This window comes from Pristiophorus japonicus, chromosome 18 (genome assembly GCF_044704955.1).
Source record: "Pristiophorus japonicus isolate sPriJap1 chromosome 18, sPriJap1.hap1, whole genome shotgun sequence".
NCBI lineage: Eukaryota > Metazoa > Chordata > Chondrichthyes > Pristiophoridae > Pristiophorus > Pristiophorus japonicus.
The window spans coordinates 50,343,709-50,364,389 of record NC_091994.1 but is presented as its reverse complement, the minus strand read 5'-3'; the positions used below and the strand labels follow the sequence as shown (position 1 = coordinate 50,364,389).

The 20,681-nt window shown below is 44.5% G+C and overlaps 1 protein-coding gene across 6 annotated transcripts in view; it reads left to right on the top strand.

Moving 5' to 3' along the window:
• LOC139228715 (zinc finger and BTB domain-containing protein 7A-like) overlaps window positions 1-20,681 on the top strand; it is a 177,443-nt gene that overhangs the window by 63,451 nt on the left and 93,311 nt on the right. For 3 of the 6 annotated variants that reach the window (XM_070859990.1, XM_070859987.1, XM_070859988.1), the window contains exon 2: window positions 10,652-10,773. The exons of 2 other annotated variants lie outside the window; for them this stretch is intronic. In XM_070859990.1, coding sequence (XP_070716091.1) covers window positions 10,685-10,773 — 89 coding nt within the window. In that variant the 5' untranslated portion in view covers window positions 10,652-10,684. Of the gene's footprint in view, window positions 1-3,543; window positions 3,585-10,651; window positions 10,774-20,681 lie in introns of all 6 variants that reach the window. One more of the 6 variants, XM_070859986.1, reaches the window with a different exon arrangement.

The window sequence follows — 20,681 nt, the reverse complement described above, 5'->3', positions numbered from 1 at the left end:
CCTACTTTTCTCAATGCTATGCACTCTTGTTGTTTGCATTGGCATCAAATGGTTTTTAATGTGGGTTTAGGGGTTCACCTGATTTTGCCCCTTGAGTTCGTGCTTTTCCACTTCTTTTGTTTTTTGATCAAACTTTACGTGTACTGTTGCGTGAATCCGGCACAGAAATGTTGGCATGGAACAGTCGACTTGTACTTTTAGTTTGGCTCCTCTGCCTGCCCAGGAACCCATCCAAATAGGCAACGTTGCATTGAAGAAAACCATGTTGTCGGCAAGGACACACTGCTCCGGAAGCAAATACCTATGATTGAAGCTGTCTTATTACCAGGACTCTTTTTTTTTTATTCAATGGTGTCAGCTGTGGCTTGGTTAAAGCTCTCGTCTCTGAGCCAGAAGTCAGTGAGTTAGATCCCACTCCAGGAACTTGAACATGTAATCGAAGCTGGCCCTTCAGTGGAGTACTGAAGGAGTGCTGCACTGTCTTGCGGATGAGACTTTAAACTAAATTCCCCTCTGCTCTCTCAGTTGGACATTAAAGATCGCTTGGCTCTATTTCAAAGAAGAGCAAAGAGTTCTCTTTGCTTTCCTGGCCAATATTTAACACTCAACCAACATTACTAAAGCAGATTGTCCGGTCATTTAGTTCATTGCTGTTGGAGTACACCAATTCGCTGCCACTTTTCCTACATTACAGCAGTGACTACTTATCAAAAATACTTCATTGGTTGTAAAGCATTTTGGGATGATCAGAGGCTATGAAAGGTGCTATATAAATGCGAATTCTTTCTTTATCACCACCACCTCCTCCTCCCCCATGCCTGGTAGATGAAGCTTGTGCGCCAAATTGTACACTTACCGGATGCTGTGGATTGCTCTGAAACTTGGGAGTGCCACTGTGCACATCCAGTGTGCTGTCGGCATTTACTGCCTTTTTATACCTCCTTTTTAAAAAAAAAAAAAAAAATTTTAAGTTCCATTTTATTTTCTTTCTGCCCATTCCCGCCATCCTGAAGGTATTGACCACTTGTTTGGGTACTTGTTGTCCTATGGGTACTGGTCACCCTCCAACATTTTGTCCAAGTGGCCATTCGTTCCTGCTGAGTCTTGACAGTAAAGGTTGTGTGTGCACAGTTGGACACATTGCATCTCGGCCTATAATCTGTTCTTATCCCATGTCCACATGTCTGCACGTTCCAACACAGAGAGAGAGAGAGATTTAGTGCTACTACTCCCACCCAGGCTTTTTGGAAAAGACCAGGGATCAATCCTGGGGCCTTCGTCGTCCGTATGGCTCAGCTATTCCCTGTTTGTACCAACAGTGCTGATTTAAAAGCACCATGAACCTAGTCCCTCCTCCTTTGCTTTGTTACAAAAAGTTTATAGTCTGTGACACAGTACAATCTGATCCTGTTAAACACACAACTAGTTTGCCAAGCACATTTGTGTCTCGAATTGGGGCCTTTTCCAAAAATACAAATTGAGGCTTTAACCAAATAAATGTCCAAGATTGGGATCCGAAGCCCAATTAAATAATGAATGGCGAGGAATTCAAACAAAGTAAATAACGCCTTTGCCAAGATGTAATTGGAATTAAACCAGAGATTAGAATATTTTGAATCAGGATTTTCATACGTAACTGCTCTGCTTGAGAGCACCTCCTGGCGAGTCATGATGTAAAGCAATTCATTGAGTAAATGCAAATAATGTGATCTAAGCAAGTCCCAGTATTGGATCCCTGGTCTATTTTGAGTTACCAGATCTCACCCATGGCATTAATTGGCCTCCGTGCTCAAAGTCACAAAGGATAAAATATCAGCCAAAGTACTTGCTCCTGACTGGTATCCAATTCCTCCTCGTGCAAAGACTGTTTATGGACCTCTGTGAGCAGAGTTGAATGTGATTCCTGCACCCTTTTCTCCATGGTTGAATAGTTTCCAGCATTTACTGTTCGTAAGGACATAAGAAATATGAGCAGGAGTCAGCCATTTCGCCCCTCGAGCCTGCTCCACCATTCAATAAGATCATGGCTGATCTGATCTTAGCTTCCACTCCACTTCCCTTCCCGCTCCCCATAATCGCTGACGTCCCTATCGTTCAAAAATCTGTATCTCCACCTTCAATATACTCCAGCCTCCACAGCTCTCCAAAAATTCACAACTCTGAGAAGAAATTCCTCCTCGACTCCTTATTCTGAAACGATCCTCCCTAGTTCGAGATTCCCCCATGAGGGGAAACATCCTCTCTGCATCTACCCTGTCAAGCTTCAGGCTTATATGAAGAAATACTAGCTCCCAGGACCATCCCCGGCATTAGTCGGTGCCATCAGGACAGAAGGTGGAGGGGATATCCACAGGAGAGAAAAAGCAGAGACCAAACCTGTTCTTTCTCTCCTGCTCTGGCTCTCGCTCTCTCCAAGTTCTTCTCTGATTAGCTTGTCCTGGTCAATGGGAGTGAAAGGAAAGCTATTTGCTTCATTGGAATTCTAGACAATGGATAAAGGACTTTGGTCCATTGGAATTTTGTATATGGCTGCTATTGGGTTATTAATTTTAACATGATTAAAGGATTCGATGCAGTAGTTAGGCAGAAACTATTTCTTCTGGTGGAAGAGTGCAGAACAAGAAACCATAATGTTAAAATTAAAGCTAGGTTATTAAGGGTTGATGTCAGGAAGCACTTCTTCGGACAAAGGGTAGAGATTGATAGATTTTTGTTCAGCAAGAGTATTAAGGGTTACGGAAGCAAAGGGGATAGATAGAGTTAAGATACAGAGCAAACAGATATGATCTAATTGAATGGTGGAACAAACTCGTGGGTTGAGGGGGGCCTCCTCCTGTTCCTATATTTTACCATGTCCACCTACCTGATGGTACCTAATCGTACCGCTTGCCCCACTGCTACCAGGCTTGTTCCTGTGCTGTCCAATTTTCCTATATCTAGACTTGATGAGCTGATCTATAGCTCAACGTTGAATAGACTGACGCCATCTTGCTCACTAACACCTATTGGCTGTGACTCCCACAAACCTCTTTGGCGGCCCCATGTTGTGTCACCTAAAGCCGCCCTGCCTGAACTGAGCTTTAAACCTCACACCAGATTGCTTCCTTCCACTTTCTGCTCCTACCTCACCCCAACTGCTATTGGGATATCCTTAGCCATGCCTTCATCTCAAATGTTCTCCTCACAAGCCCCCTTCACTTGCACCCTTTACAAGCTGTAGCTAGCCCAGAAATCTGCCACCTGATTCCTCTCTGGCCCCCTCCATCATTCTACGAGCCATACAGGCCTCCTGTGCCCCTTCGAATCCTAGACTGCAGATGAGGCTTCGATGTCACGGCCTGCTCTCTGACCTGGATCTGAATTACTGCTTGTCCCCTGCTTCACCATCAGGAGCTTGATATGTTAGCCACAATCCCCTGCTCTCTCAAGTTCCCTACTGAAGTTACTTTGTCTAGGCCATTGAAAACCTACTTCTTTTGTTTTTGTTTTAAAACCTCTCTTTTCTTTCCCCCCCCCCCCCCCCCCACAACATCCTTTTTCAAGGTGCTGGGTGATGTCTGTCTCTGAGGAGAGCTACATTAATGGTAAGTTATTGATTTGAGGTGCAGAGAAAATGTTAAGTGAGCTGCTTCAAGTTATAGTGGTAGGAACAAAAAAATAGGAAATGCATTGGAAATATGATCCGAGCTGAGAGGAGTGTGTGTGTGGGGGGTGGGGGGTGGGGGGGTGTGTCACAATATTTTTAGACAGATGCGGTACATTTTATGTGAAACCTTCTTGTAATCCAAGTTCCTTTTTATTCTTTTGCACAGAAATCACCTAAAGCTAGTGCACAGGTACTAAAAAATAATTAGAAAGGCGAATGGAATGTTGGCCTTTATCTCAGAGGGGTGGAAGTTATGTTACTGCTGTTCATTCATTCATTTATTCATCCATTCATTCATAGGCAGTCCCTCGGAATCGAGGAAGACCTGCTTCCACTCTTAAAATGAGTGGCTGAACAGTCCAATACGAGAGCCACAGACTGTCACAGGTGGGACAGATAATCGTTGAGGGAGGGGTGGATGGGACAGATTTGCTGCATGCTCTTTCCGCTGCCTGCGCTTGATTTCTGCATGGTCTCGGTGATGAGACTTTAGGTGCTCACCGCCCTCCCTGATGCACTTCCTCCATTTAGGGCGCTCTTTGGCCAGGGACACCCAGGTGTCAGTGGGGATGTTGCACTTTATTAGGGAAACCTTGAGAGTGTCCTTGTAACGTTTTCTCTGTACAGAGGTCTGGTTAGACCCCATCTGGAGTACTGAGTTCAGTTTTGGGCACTGCACCTCGGGCAGGATATATTGGCCTTGGGGAGGTGTGGCACAGATTCACCAGAATGGTACCAGGACTAAAAAGGTTAAATTATGACCGGTTTCATAGATTAGGCTTGTATTCCCTTGAGTATAGAAGATTAAGGGGTGATCTAATTGAGATGATTAAAGGAGTTGATCGGGTAGGTAGAGGGAAACTATTTGCTCTGGTGCGGGGAGCCCCAAACAAGGGGGCATAACTTAAAATTAGAGCTAGGCTATTCAGGGGTGATGATGGAAAGCAAAACAACAACTTGCATTTATATAGCGCCTTTAATGTAGTGAAACATCCCAAAGTGCTTCACCGGAGCGTTATCAAACAAAATTTGACACCGAGCCACATAAGGGGATATTGGGGCAGTTGACCAAAAGGAGAGGTTCAGAGAGGGAATTCCGGAGCTTAGGGTCTCGACCAGGATGGAAGATGGGAGGCTGGTCATGTCTTCACACACAGGGTACTGGAAATCTGGAACTTTACCCAAAAAGCTGTTGAGGCTGGGGGTCAGTTGAAAATTTCAAAACTGAAATTGATTTTTTGTCAGGCAAGGGTATTGCGTATTCTGGAACCACGACAGAATGGTGGAATTAAGATACAGGTGAGTCATGATCTAATTGAATGGTGGAACAGGCTTGTGGGCTGAATGACCTCCTCCTGTTCATATGTTTGTGTCCACCTACCCTCCTTTTTTCTTATCTCGTCCCTCCTGAAGACACGGCCAGGTGCTGTGGAACTGTGGCATGGGCACCACTGGCCTCCCAAATGGCCATTCTTTGTGTGCGTTGAGTGTCAACTGACTATTCAACTGTAGGGGAGGACATCCGAGCCACGCCTCCTACTTCCGCACACAGCACTTTCCAGTAGGAATCATTAAAGAGCAATGACTCGATAGATGCAAAGGAAGGCCATTCAGCCCATTTTAGCTAATCCATCCAGAAAGACTAGACACCATCCCACTCCCTCCCAAAACATCCAACTGTTTGTGATTCCATATTTTTCTGTCCTCCTCAACCATCAGAGGATTGAAGAATCCATTCCATGTGTTGATTACTCTTGTGTGAAGAATTTGCAGATATCAATCCAAACTTGCTTTTTACTAGTTTAAACCTGTGTCTCCTTATCCTCTTCATAGAATCATAGAATGATACAGCACAGAAAGAGGCTGTTCGGCCCTTTGTGCCTCAGCTGGTTCTTCAAAATAACTATCCAATTAGTCTTACTCCCCTAGTGTTTGCTCCTAGCCTAGCTTTTTGTTTTCCTTTTCAAATATTTATCTGATTTTCTTGTTATTATTGAATTTTCTTCCACAACCCTTTTCGGCAGCGCATTCCAGATCTTCATAACTCGCTCAGTTTAAAAAAAAAAAAAATGTTTTCCTCATGTCGCCTCTGGTTCTTTTGCCAAAAACCTTTAAATCCTCTTGTTACCGACCCTTCTGCCACTGGAAACAGTTTCTCCTTATTTGGTTTGTCAAAACCTCTATCAAATCTGTTCTTAGCCTTCTTTACTCTTAGGAAAACAACCCCAGCTTTTCCAGTCTCTCCTCATAACTGAAGTCCCTCATGGTATTGGGGGTAATGTACTGACGTGAATAGAGAACTGGTTGGCAGAGAGTCGGGATAAACAGGTCCTTTTCAGAATGGCAGGCAGTGACGAGTGGAGTGCCGCAGGGCTCAGTGTTGGGACCCCAGCTGTTTACAATATATATTAATGATTTGGATGATGGAATTGAGTGTAATATCTCCAAGTTTGCAGGTGACACTAAACTGGGTGGCGGTGTGAGCTGTGAGGAGGACGCTAAGGGGCTGCAGGGTGACTTGGACAGGTTAGGCGAGTGGGCAAATACATGGCAGATGCAGTATAATGTGGATAAATGTGAGGTTATCCACTTTGGGGGTAAAAACACGAAGGCAGAATATTATCTGAATGGTGGCAGATTAGGAAAAGGGGAGGTGCAGCGAGACCTGGGTATCATAGTACATCAGTCATTGAAAGTTGGCATGCAGGTACAGCAGTGGTGAAGAAGGCAAATAGTATGTTGGCCTTCATAGCAAGGGGATTTGCGTATAGAAGCAGGGAAGTCTTACTGCAGTTGTACAGGGCTTTGTTGAGGCCCCACTTGGAATATTGTGTTCAGTTTTGGTCTCCTAATCTGAGGAAGGATGTTCTTGCTATTGAGGGAGTGCAGCGAAGGCTCACCAGACTGATTCCTGGGATGGCTGGACTGACATATGAGGAGAGACTGGATCAACTGGGCCTTTATACACTGGAGTTTAGAAGGATGAGCGGGAATCTCATAGAAACATATAATATTCTGACGGGACTGGACAGGTTAGATGCGGGAAGAATGTTTTCAATGTTGGGGAAGTCCAGAACCAGGGGACACAGCCTTAGGATAAGGGGTAAGCCATTTAGGACTGAGATAAGGAGAAACTTCTTCACTCAGAGAGTTGTTAACCTGTGGAATTCCCTGCCGCAGAGAGTTGTTGATGCCAGTTCATTGGATATATTCAAGAGGGAGTTAGATATGGCCCTTATGGCTAAAGGGATCAAGGGATATGGAGAGAAAGCAGGAAAGGGATACTGAAGGAATGATCAGCCATGATCTTATTGAATGGTGGTGCAGGCTCGAGGGGCCGAATGGCCTACTCCTGCACCTATTTTCTATGTTTGTTTCCCTGGTGCCATTCTAATAAATCTCCTCTGCACCCTCTCTCAAAGCCTTGACCATCTTCCTACGTGTGGTGCCCAGAATTGTACACGCTACACCAGCTGGGGCCTAACCAGTGTTTTATAACGGTTTAGCTTGATTTCCTTGCTCTTGTACCCTATGCCTCTTTTTGTAAAATCATTTACCTTTTAAGCAACCTTCTCAACTTGTCGTCCTACCTTCAACGATTTGTGTATGCACACCCCCAGGTCTCTCTGTTCCTCTTACCCCCCCCATCCTCAAAACGCTACCATTTAGTTCACATTGCTGCTCCTCATTCTTTCTACCAAAATGAATCACTTCACACTTCTCTGCATTAAATTTAATCTGCCATGTGTCTGCCATTTCACCAGTCTGCCTATGCCCTCCTGAAATATGTTACTATCCTCCTCACGGTTTACTACATTTCCGAGTTTTGTGTCACCTGTAAACTTTGACCAGGTTATCAATCTATATCAAAAGGAGCAGTATTCCTCATACCGACCCCTAGGAACACCACTGTATATCTCCCTCCAGTCTGGAAAAACAACCCTTCACCACTGCTCTCTGCTTTCAGTCCCTTATCCAATTTCACACTGCCACAGCTTTTTTTAATCCCATGGTCTTTAATTTTGCTAATAGGTCTATTATGTGATACTTTGTCAAATGTCCTTTGACAGTCCAAATGCAGAACATCAACCACACCACCCTCATCCAACCCTCTCTGTTACTTCATCAAAGAACTCAATCTAGTTAGTCAAATACAATTTGCCTTTAACACAACCGTGCTGGTTTTCATTTATTAATCTATATTTTTCTAAATGCCAATTAACTTTTTCCCAGATTAATGTGTCTAACAGTTTCCCCACCACCAACATTAAGTGGAGAGGCCTGTAATTGCCAGGTTTATTCCTCTCTCCTTTTTTGAACCCAGTTAAGTTTGGCTTAGTGTTCCCGATGTACATTTTTTTTTCATATACAATTTTCTATGATTTGTCATTTCCATTCAAGGCCAAAGAACCCAAGTTTCTCTCATCTTTCCTCATAACTCTGAGCTCTAGGGACCGGCTTGTGACCCTTCTCTGCCCTGCCACCAGGCGCCTGACTGTTCCCTTGTACCTCGCTTACAAGAACTGGACACAGTACTCGAGGTGAATTCTGACCAGCGCATTGTACAGTTTGATCATAACTTCCTCTGATTTCTACTTTACTGTTTTGCCTTTTCTAGTTTACAATTCTTTTGTTGATTGCTTTCTAACCATTGCAAACGTTGAGCATAGAGTCTATTAAAACCCTGAGATCTCTTTCAACTTACTCCTTTCCGACATTACAACAGTGACTACACTCCAAAAAAAAGTACTTAATTGGCTGAAAGGCGCTTTGAGACGTCCAGTGGTCGTGAAAGGTGCTAGATGAATCCAAGTCTGTCTTTCTTTCTTTGGCTATGAAGGGAATCGGAAGAGCGAACCTAGCTGCTATTTTCCCTCCTTCCCAACCCAGGAACACTGGGGATGAAGTTTATCTTCAGTGGTACCGCAGAATGGGCAACAGTAAATCAGTAGCAGCTGTACACCCCCCACCATTTTCTTTTCCATTGACTTCCAAAGGGTGTAAAACAGATTGGCGATTCATTATTGCCCATGTTCCCTTACCGACCAAGACCAAACTCTCCCCCACTAAGTTTAATGCAGTGTGAATATAATCCAAGAACCTAATTTGTTCTCTCCATTCAGTTGCTGCTTGTTACCCAATTTATTTTGTAATTTTAGAAGCGCTGTTATTCAAGAAACTGCATTCGGAACAGCCATCTGAATTCATCCCTGTTTAGTGAACAATTTCAAATGGTGACTTTGCAAAATAAAAAGAAAGTCTTGCATTTATATAGAGCCTTTCACAACCTCAGGGTATCCCTTTACATCCAGTGACGTACTTTTTGAAGTGTATTCACTGTTGTAGGAAACGTGCAGCCAACTTGCGCACAGCATGCTCCCACAAACGGCAATGTTATAATGACCTGATAACCTGTTGGTGAACCTGTTGAGGGATAAATATTGGCCAGAACACCAGAGATAATTCCCCTGCTCCTCTTCAAAATAGCACCATGGGATCTTTTACGTGCACCTATGAGGGCAGGCTCAAGAGGGTCTCTGTTTAACATCTCATCCGACAGTGCAGTACCCCCTCAGTACTGAACTGGAATGTCAGCCTAGATTATGCAGCACTAGTAATACATTCTAGTGATTGTTTATCAATAAACTCGAACTATTACCCCTGCAGTCTTAATAGTGTTGCCTCGCACTGTGTCTTGGATTAGAACAGTATTAGGTTGGGTGTGGCGAAGATGGCTTGAATTTTTGGGGGAGAGCAACAGAGCTCAAGGCCGGTACTTTATTATATGAATGTGTGCCAATCACTTTTGAGAATGTCGGGTGTTTTACATGACCAGAGTATTGTGTGGTGCTGATTTGAGGCGATCAGGCATCCATTTTGATCTGACAAGAACTGTGTGTGTGTGTGTGTTAAGTAGGAAACTTGTACAGGAACACTGAAGCTGTTATAAAAGGACTTTCAGGGCATTGTACCACGTTTACATAGGATACAGTGATCTGATGCCCTGAATTGATTGAAACATTTTATTTTACAATTTGAAGATCTAAAAATGCCTTTGGTAAAGTAGCAACTGCAGCACAAATTGCCTGCAGCTGAAAACTTAAGTGTCTTAGTCCTTAAAGCAGGCTGTGCCAGAAAAGTCGCCATTTGTGGTGACGCTTCCCCTTTAAAAGAACGAGGTTGGTCACAAAAAAAGACGGTTGAGCTTTCTTGCACTTTAACCACGGTAATGAGGGAATTGCAGGGAGGGGCTGAGTCAAACTGTGTCACATTGCGTGTACAGCACTGGTAGTTTTTTGGGCACAAGCCACTCCGCTCAGTGACCAGAAAAACGGGTTTGTTTAAGGCCGAACACACAGTGTCTCTTCATCTGATGCCCATGTGAATCTGGTCATGCACTTGGCCACCTTTGTGCTTCAGGTCTTGTTGCTATAGCAATGTTTCTGGGTGATTTGGAGCAGCCCACCAATGAATAAAAACCCCGACAGCCAGCAGCAAGCTAGCGCTTGCCAATTTAACCCATGGCGAAACTTTTCCGTAAAGTCTTTTGAGACCTACACTTCCCCCACCACTTAAAGGGGATTATCCATTTCTTTAAAAAAAACTGGTGGGGAATTACTACAAATTGACAGGATGGGGCTAGATAGCAGTTGTGGTTTTTTTAAAAGAAAAATATTTAAGATTTTAGTGCATGGAATTGCAGTTTTGGTGTCGGATCTGTGGCAGAAAAAGCTTCCTTGTGTTAAAGGCTTGTTTCTGTGTGTTTGGCTGGGAGGAGTCATTGAACCGTGTCAGTGTAAAAGACCTAAATTAACCCCAGTGGAGATACAATCATTAACACGCAAGGTGCTGGCTGGGAGGAGTTACTGAACCTTGTAGTGCGAGGAACCTGAATTGGCACCAGTAAAAGATCGTCCTTTTTTCTTTTGGGTGCCTCAAGAGTGTCATGATGTTTTTAGTTAATGTCAATTTGTGTCTGTTAATTTAGCTTCCTCATACTGTCAGGTACAATTAAACTCCTCCGGCTGGTTCACGACGATGTCTTCATCCATGTTGTTGAAACAGAAATATTACCAAAAGATCAACTGCAAAGATCAGCAGAGAAAGCGAAATGTCAGTCATAAAATGTGAGTAGTTTTTGTTTTTAAACTTTCTTTACTCCCGAGTGTTACATCCTACTCTAACCACGTCAGGTGACCTACTCCAGACTGTTTCGCAGTCTTGCTCTCGAGTCAGCTCGGAGCAGATCTGCACGCTCTGTTGTGGCTTTGCCTTCCTGTTTGCTGCCCTCCGTTTTGAAGGAGCGCTGTACAGCACGGGTTTTCTCTGCCCCAGCGTGCGTCTGAGAACCCGTGAGTGCTGGGTACCTCCTTCCTCCCCAGACAGTCGTGGCATTCTCTGTCATTAAGTTGTCTCAACCGTCCCCAGTTCTCATTATTCCACAATGATGTTTTGTGTACTTGATCATTTCAAAGGCTGATTAAAAAATGGACCTCTTCTAGCTAGCCTTTTCTAAGGAGCTTTGGTCTTGCATGTTTTGAATAGCAGATGGGTAGGCTGTTTTGTAATCAGTGTACAAGAATGCACAAGATCATAGGTTGTGAGTAACCATTAATCTCCTGGGGTGTATTGTGTGTTTCTGCTGGAGATTCCCTTTTATTGGACTTGTGGGCTAAAATATAATTCTGTTCTGGCATAGTAACATGATTGGATCTCAAGGGTAAAGGCTTGACCCCATCCATTTAGGCAAATCCTTTGCTGTGTTGATCTCTTATGGTTGGCTTTTATATAGAAGGTGGAAAAAACCAGCTCCATTTTAAATGGGCAAGTTGTCTTGTAAACTCATTAATCCTGCTTCTACACAGAGCAGGGTACAGTGACCTTACTGGCAGCGTGACAGTGGACTTGGTGAGTGTGAAAGATTTTATCCGCGCTTTTAATTGAAATGTCATTAAATTGTGAAAAGTTACAGCGAGTAACTGATGTGATACTGAGCCAAAAACAACCACACACAACCCCCCCCCCGTCACACAGGACGGTATCGGGACACTACATTTTGGTCTCTGTGTCTGCGAGTTGAGGGGGAGGAGCCAGCTATTCCCTCTCCCGCTTGCTATCCGATGATTGGAAAGTGTGCAGCATTGGGTGAGGATTGGCGTAGATTGGGCTCCTCTCTGATGCCTCCCCCGCAGTTGAATAGTCACCTGAAAGATGAATAATGGTCTGGGATTGAACCGAACCTGAGCATGGGTCACTTCAGTAAAAATGGACTAAAGTTCCTGCTGAGCACAGTAGAGAGGACACTTTTATTGCAGCACAGTCTCCCAACTCTTCTTTCTCCTCCCTCCCTCAGATAATTTAACGCGGCTAAACCAGGAACTTGGGCTGCCAAAAAAAACCCGAAACACGCCCCTTTTCAGAGCAAACACCATGACTGCCACTTAAAGCAAAAGACCCAAATAGAAATTACTACTTAAATATAGAAAGGGCACGGCAGAGGAATAATAATTCCAATTGGTACGTGGGTTAAAAGCGATGTGGCTGGTTGGGTGGGGCTGCAGATACTGAGGGGTGATACTATTGACACGCAATGCGGAATTACTGTGGCATATTGCAACATTATTGGCTTTGCATTCTTTTGTGTTATCAACTCCTTGTAAACACAGTGTACTTTATCCCTTGGTATATTTCAAATACAGTATCACTTGCAGTTTGAGAGTCTGAGCGTCCATTTATTTTCTCGAGCAGTCTGACCTGCATTGCTTGGCGATCACTTTCCTCTCCAGTGACTGTTTGCCTGGCACTTGTTCAGTGCCTGCGAACAACTCCCCTTTTTTAGTCCGCCCTTTTCAAACAACGATTTTTCAAGATTGTAAATGTGGTTCGGGGTACAATATGTACCTTTTTGTTTATATAGCAAAGAAAGAAAACACAAAGAACTTGCATTTATATAGTGCCTTTCATGACCCCGGGATGTCACAAAGCACTTTACAGCCATTGAAGTACTTTCTGTAGTGTGGTCACTGTTGTAATGTGGGAACCGCAGCAGTTAATTTTCACACAGCAAGCTCCTACAAACAGCATTGAAGTAAATGACCTGGTAATTTGTTTCAGGTGTTGTTTGGGGGATAAATATTGGCCAGGACACTGGGAGAACTCCCCTGCTCTCTAAATAGTGCTATGAGATCTTTTACACCCAACTGAGAGCAGATGGAGCCTTGATTTAACGGCACCTCCGACAGTGCAGCACTCCCTCAGTACTGCACTGGAGTGTCCGCCTAGATTTATGTGCTCAAGTCTCTGGAGTGGGGCTTGAACCCATAACCCCCTGACTCCGAGGGGAAAGTGTTACGGCTGACTCATATTTGTATTTTGTTCATCTGTTTTGGTGCGGGGAAATTACCTTCCTTTTTTTTTCCAAATACATGACCAAAACAAACATCATATTTGGTCACACCATGGCCCCAAACAATTTGGGACCAATTCTACATCGATATCTCACCCTGGGCCATCCGTGCCTCTCTAAACTTCCATATTTTTTTAATTGATGCTTATCAAATGTCGCCAAGATGTGCCTCCAAGGGATTAACATGCAACCCTTCATAGATGATGTTCAGAACAGAAGAACTGGCATCACTTCTCAGCGTAACTTTGAGAGGCAACCGTGGGGCATTGCCATCTGATGTGTCTTGCAGAGTGCTTTCAAAATGGTGCTGGAGCTCTGGAGCTATCTGAAGTGCTGTCTCTCAGCCGAACAGCGTCAGTGGTCCATTTCCACGGCAACTATAATTTTAGCCTTCCAATGACTATGTTTAGACTGACTTACCTCAGTCTTTCTGACCCTATCAGTGTTTAAGTTTAGCTTCTACTGTTTTTCACAGCAACTGACGCGTTTTTTTTCTTCCGCTTCTCCGCCTCCCTCCTTTCTCCCCCCCCCCACACCCCCCCCCCCCCCCCACCCCATTCCTCTGACCTGCTAGAGTGCTGGCAGCTCCCCTCCTGCACTTTGCTCATGCTGCCCCTGATGTACGTGTGCATTCTCGCAGAGGCTGTTGCACCATGGGGTGATGACACGGCCGCATCTCCTTCTCCCCATTCAAAGTCCACACACCAGCACTTTGGAGGGGGGGGGGTGGATTCATTCTCGGGATGTGGGCATCGCTGGCAAGGCTGGCATTTATTGCCCATCCCTAGCTGCCCTTGAGACAGTGGTGATGGGCCACTGCCTTGAACTGCTGCAGTCCCTGTGGTGAAAGTGCTCCCATAGTGCTGTTAAGTGGGAACCATATAGCAGTTTCATACAACTGAGTGGCTTGTTCGGTCACTTCAGAGGGAAGTTAAGAGTTAACCATGTTGGTGTGGGTCTGGAGTCACATATAGGCCAGACCGGGTAAGGACATCTAGTTTCCTTCCCTAAAGGACATTAGCAAACCAGTTTTTTTTTCTTTAAACGACAATCCGACCGTTTCACGGTCACTTTTACTGATGCCAGCTTTCTATTTCCAGACTTATTTTAAACTGAATTCAAATTCTCAAACTACCATTGTTGGATTTGCGCTCCCGTTCTCTGGATTAGTAGTCCAGTAACATAATGACTACAGTACCGTATTCCATAGAGGATTACTAGACAAAAGCAAATACCCTGCCCATGATTCTATCTACTCCTCCCTCATGCCTCCTTTAAAAGATTCAGTGTTGAGATGACTGCTATATTCAATAACTGCACACTTGTGCACTTACCTCTGTTCAGGGTTGTCTTCAGATGCCTTCCCAGTTCTTAGAATTGCAAGCTGTTACCTGAGAAGTTGCAGCCTGTGCACTCGGCACCGAGAGTGAGTGCCTCTGTGTGCAGTTATTAAATCAAAGCCGACACAATAATAGCGTTACATCTACAAACATCTCTACAAGTGTTGATATCGGCTGCAGTGAGCAGGTATCCGAGTGACCTGCCTAAAACTCCCCAATCAGCCAGCTCAGCTCACTATCATCAGATATCTCAAAACGCTTTACAGCCAATGAAGTACTTTTGGAGTGTAGTCACTGTTGGAATGTGGGAAACGCGGCAGCCGAATTGTGCAAAGCAAGCTCCCACAAACAGCTTTTGACATGGTCCCACACGAGATTGGTGTGCAAAATTAAAGCACATGGTATTGGGGGTAATATACTGACGTGGATAGAGAACTGGTTGGCAAACAGGAAGCAGAGAGTCGGGATAAATGAGTCCTTTTCAAAATGGCAGGCAGTGACTAGTGGGGTGCCGCAGGGCTCAGTGCTGGGACCCCAGCTATTTACAATATACATTAATGATTTGGATGAAGGAATTGAGTGTAATGTCTCCAAGTTTGCAGATGACACTAAGCTGGGTGGCAGTGTGAGCTGTGAGGAGGATGCCAAGAGGCTGCAGGGTGACTTGGACAGGTTAGGTGAGTGGGCAAATGCATGGCAGATGCAGTATAATGTGGACAAATATGAGGTTATCCACTTTGGTAGCAAAAGCAGGAAAGCAGAATATTATCTGAATGGCGACAGATTAGGAAAAGGGGAGCGGGTGCAGGACATTCTGAAAAGGGAGGGTGAACAGCCAGTTGTCGTGGTGCACATTGGTACCAACGATATAGGTAAAAAAAGGAATGAGGTCCTACGAGACGAATTTAAGGAGCTAGGAGCTAAATTAAAATGTAGGACCTCAAAAGTAGTAATCGGGATTGCTACCAGTGCCACGTGCTAGTTAGAGTAGGAATCGCAGGATAGCTCAGATGAATACGTGGCTTGAGCAGTGGTGCAGCAGGGAGGGATTCAAATTCCTGGGGCATTGGAACCGGTTCTGGGGGAGGTGGGACCAGTACAAACCGAACGGTCTGCACCTAGGCAGAACCGGAACCAATGTCCTAGGGGAAGTGTTTGCTAGTGCTGTTGGGGAGGAGTTAAATTAATATGGCAGGGGGATGAGAACCAATGCAGGGAGACAGGGGGAAACAAAAAGGAGACAAAAGCAAAGGACAGAAAGGAGATGAGTAAAAGTGGAGGGCAGAGAAACCCAAGGCAAAAAACAAAGGGCCACAGAATATAAAGGGGCTGCAGGAGGCGTCAAAACTAAAAATCATGGTTTAAAAACTAGTATTAAAACACACTACCTAAACGCACGCAGCATTTGAAATAAAGTAAATGAGTTGACAGCACAAATCATTACAAATGGGTATGATTTGGTGGCCATTACAGAAACGTGGTTGCAGGGTGGCTAAGACTGGGAATTAAACATACAGGGGTATCTGACGATTCGGAAAGATCGACAAGAAGGGAAAGGAGGTGGGGTAGCTCTGTTAATAAAGGATGATATCAGGGCAGTTGTGAGAGACGATATTGGCTCTAATGAACAAAATGTTGAATCATTGTGGGTGGAGATTAGAGATAGTAAGGGGAAAAAGTCACTGGTGGGCATAGTTTATAGGCCCCCAAATAATAACTTCACGGTGGGGTGGGCAATAATCAAGGGAATAATGGAGGCTTGTGAAAAAGGAACGGCAGTAATCATGGGGGATTTTAACCTACATATCGATTGGTCAAATCAAATCGCACGGGGTAGCCTTGAGGAGGAATTCATAGAATGCATACGGGATTGTTTCTTAGAACAGTATGTTACAGAACCTACAAGGGAGCAAACTATCTTAGATCTGGTCCTGTGTAATGAGACAGGAATAATAAAAGATCCTTTCGGAATGAGTGATCACAGTATGGTTGAATTTGTAATACAGATTGAGGGTGAGGGAGTAGTGTCTCAAACGAGTGTACTATGCTTAAACAAAGGGGACTACAGTGGGATGAGGGCAGAGTTGGCTAAAGTAGACTGGGAACACAGACTAAACGGTGGCACAATTGAGGAGCAGTGGAGGACTGTAAAGGAGCTCTTTCATAGTGCTCAACAAAAATATATTCCAGTGAAAAAGAAGGGCGGTAAGAGAAGGGATAACCAGCCGTGGATAACCAAGGAAATAAAGGAGAGTATCAAATTAAAAACCAATGCGTATCAGATGACCAAAGTTAGTGGGAAACTAGAAGATTAGGAAAATTTTAAACGATAGCAAAGAATGACTAAGAAAGCAATAAAAAAAGGAAAGATAGATTACGAAAGTAAACTTGTGCAAAACATAAAAACAGACAGTAAAAGCTTTTACCGATTTTTATATAAAATGGAAAAGAGTGACTAAAGTAAATGTTGGTCCCTTAGAAGATGAGAAGGGGGATTTAATAATGGGAAATGTGGAAATGGCTGAGATCTTAAACAATTATTTTGTTTCGGTCTTCACGGTGGAAGACACAAAAACCATGCCAAAAATTGCTGGTCACAGGAATGTGGGAAGGGAGGACCTCGAGACAATCACTATCATTAGGGGGATAGTGCTGGACAGGCTAATGGGACTCAAGGTCGACAAGTCCCCTGGTCCTGATGAAATGCATCCCAGGGTATTAAAAGAGATGGCGGAAGTTATAGCAGATGCATTCATTATAATCTACCAAAATTCTCTGGACTCTGGGGAAGTACCAGCGGATTGGAAAGCAGCTAATGTAATGCCTCTGTTTAAAAAAAAAAATGGGGGCAGACAAAAGGCAGGTAACTATCTGTTTAACATCTGTAGTGGGGAAAATGCTTGAAGCTATCATTAAGGAAGAAATAGCGGGACATCTAGATAGGAATAGTGCAATCAAGCAGACGCAGCATGGATTCATGAAGGTGAAATCATGTTTAACTAATTTACTGGAATTCTTTGAGGATATAACGAGCATGGTGGATAGAGGTGTACCGATGGATGTGGTGTATTTAGATTTCCAAAAGGCATTCGATAAGTTGCCACACAAAAGGTTAGTGCAGAAGATAAAGGTACGCGGAGTCAGAGGAAATGTATTAGCCAGCCAATTCTCTATCCATGCTAACAGAAAGCAGAGAGTCGGGATAAATGGGTCCTTTTCGGGTTGGAAATTGGTGGTTAGTGGTGTGCCACAAGGATCGATGCTGGGACCACAACTGTTTACAATATACATAGATGACCTGGAAGAGGGGACAGAGTGTAGTGTAACAAAATTTGCAGATGACACAAAGATTAGTGGGAAAGCGGGTTGTGTAGTGGACACAGAGAGGCTGCAAAGAGATTTAGATAGGTTAAGCGAATGGGCTAAGGTTTGGCAGATGGAATACAATGTCGGAAAGTGTGAGGTCATCCACCTTGGGGGGGAAAAAAAACAGTAAAAGGGAATATTATTTGGATGGGGAGAAATTACAACATACTGCAGTGCAGAGGGACCTGGGGGTCCTTGTGCATGAATCCCAAAAAGTTAGTTTGCAGGTGCAGCAAGTAATCAGGAAGGCGAATGGAATGTTGGCCTTCATTGCGAGAGGGATGGAGTACAAAAGCAGGGAGTTCCTGCTGCAACTGTATGGGGTATTGGTGAGGCTGCACCTGGAGTACTGCGTGCAGTTTTGGTCACCTTACTTAAGGAAGGATATACTAGCTTTGGAGGGGGTACAGAAACGATTCACTAGGCTGATTCCGGAGATGAGGGGGTTACCTTATGATGTTAGATTGAGTAGACTGGGTCTTTACTCATTGGAGTTCAGAAGGATGAGGGGTGATCTTATAGAAACATTTAAAATAATGAAAGGGATAGACAAGATAGAGGCAGAGAGGTTGTTTCCACTGGTCGGGGAGACTAGAACTAGGAGGCACAGCCTCAAAATACAGGGGAACCAATTTAAAACCGAGTTGAGAAGGAATTTCTTCTCCCAGAGGGTTGTGAATCTGTGGAATTTTCTGCCCAAGGAAACAGTTGAGGCTAGCTCATTGAATGTATTCAAGTCACAGATAGATTTTTAACCAATAAGGGAATTAAGGGTTACAGGGAGCGGGCGGGTAAGTGGAGCTGAGTCCACGGCCAGGTCAGCCATGATCTTGTTGAATGGTGGAGCAGGCTCGAGGGGCTAGATGGCCTACTCCTGTTCCTAATTCTTATGTTCTTATGTTATGTAGGTGCAACGAGACCTGGGTGTCATGGTACATCAGTCATTGAAAGTTGGCATGCAGGTCCAGCAGGTGGTGAAGAAGGCAAATGGCATGTTGGCCTTCATAGCTAGAGGATTTGAGTATAGGAGCAGGGAGGTCTTACTGCAGTTGTACAGGGCCTTGGTGAGGCTTCACCTGGAGATTGTGTTCAGTTTTAGTCTCTTAATCTGAGGAAGGACGTTCTTGCTATTGAGAGAGTGCAGCGAAGGTTCACCAGACTGATTCCCAGGATGGCAGGACTGACATATGAGAAGAGACTGGATCGACTGGGCCTGCATTCACTGGAGTTTAGAAGAATGAGAGGGGATCTCATAGAAACATATAAAATTCTGATGGGACTGGACAGATTAGATGTAGGAAGAATGTTCCCGATGTTGGGGAAGCCCAGAACCAGGGGCCACCGTCTAAGGATAAGGGGTAAGCCATTTAGGACCCAGATGAGGAGAAACTTCTTCACTGAGTTGTTAACCTGTGGAATTCTCTATCGCAGAGAGTTGCTGATGTCAGTTCGTTAGATACATTCAAGAGGGAGTTGGATATGGCCTGACGGCTAAAGGGATCAAGGGTATAGAGAGAAATCAGGAAAGGGGTACTGAGGTGAATGATCAGCCATGATCATATCGAATGGTGGTGCAGGCTCGAAGGGCCGAATGGCCTACTCCACCTATTTTCTATGTTTCTAATGTGATAATGACCAGATAATCTGTTTGTTGATGTTGGTTGATGAATAAATATTGGCCAGGACACCAGGGATAACTCCCCAGCTCTTCTTTGAAATAGTGCCATGGGATCTTTTACGTCCACTTGAGAGCGCAAACGGAGCCTCGGTTTAACGTCTCCTCCAAAAGGAGATATTTTCAGGGCTTTGGAGAAAGAGCAGGACTAACTGTCCAGCAAAACCTCGATTTTATAAAAAAAAAAAAATTCTCATCCCTGTTTTCAAATCCCTCCATGGCTTCACCCCTCCCTATCGCTCTAACCTTCTCCAGCCCTACAATCCTCCGTGATCACTATGCTCCTCCAATTCTGGCCCTTTGTGCATCCCCGATTTTCATTGCTCCAATATTGGCAGCTGGGCCCTAAGTTCTGGAATTCCCTCCTTAAACCCCTCCACCTCTCTTAAGACGCTCCTTAAAATCTTTTGGTTATTTGTCCTAATATCTCCTTATGTGGCTTGGTGTCCAATTTTGTCTGATAATGCTCCTGTGAAGCACCTTGGGACGTTTTACTACGTTAAAGGTACTATATAAATACAAGTTGTTATTGGGCTATTCGGGCACACTTTACCATATAGTTTAATTCCAGCCAAAGTTGCCTCATTTATTTTGAGTTTCGAGGTGTTGTGTGTATTGTCGGCAGAAAGTGCTTCTCAATCACCGAATACCAGGGAGCTGTGGCACGTTTCTCAATTCGGGTCAAAGGCAGCACTATGGTGCTGTGGAGAGACCAGGTTGGTGAATAGGTTCATGGGAGTTCAGGAGTCCGAGGAACAGGAGGTCTGGAGGTCGGCGAGGAGCTCGCAGCCCTCGTCCGGGCAGATAAGTGGCTGCTTGATTAACAAGTATATCTCTCTCTTTTATAACAGAAGTCTAAATAGAGTGATGGCAAGGCAGCTCAGTCCTGTGGAGTGCATGTCCTGCAGCATTTGGGAAGTACTGGACGCTTTGCGCAGCCTAGACAAAAATTAATAACACTTATTTATATAGCACCTTTAATGTAGTAAAATGATCCAAGGTGCTTCGACAGCCATGTGTGTAGGAGGTGCCTCCAGCTTCAACTACTCGAGCTCCGCGTTTCTGAGAGCTATGTGGATAGCACGTTTCAGGAGGTGGTCACCCCGCAGCTTAAAAGCATGCAGGTAGAGGGGAAATGGGTGAACATCAGACGGAAGAAGAACGCTAGGCAGGTAGTGCAGGAGTTGCCTCCCCCCCCCCCCCCCCACCCCCCCAGCAACCGAGGCCATCTCGCTTTCCAATTGATAT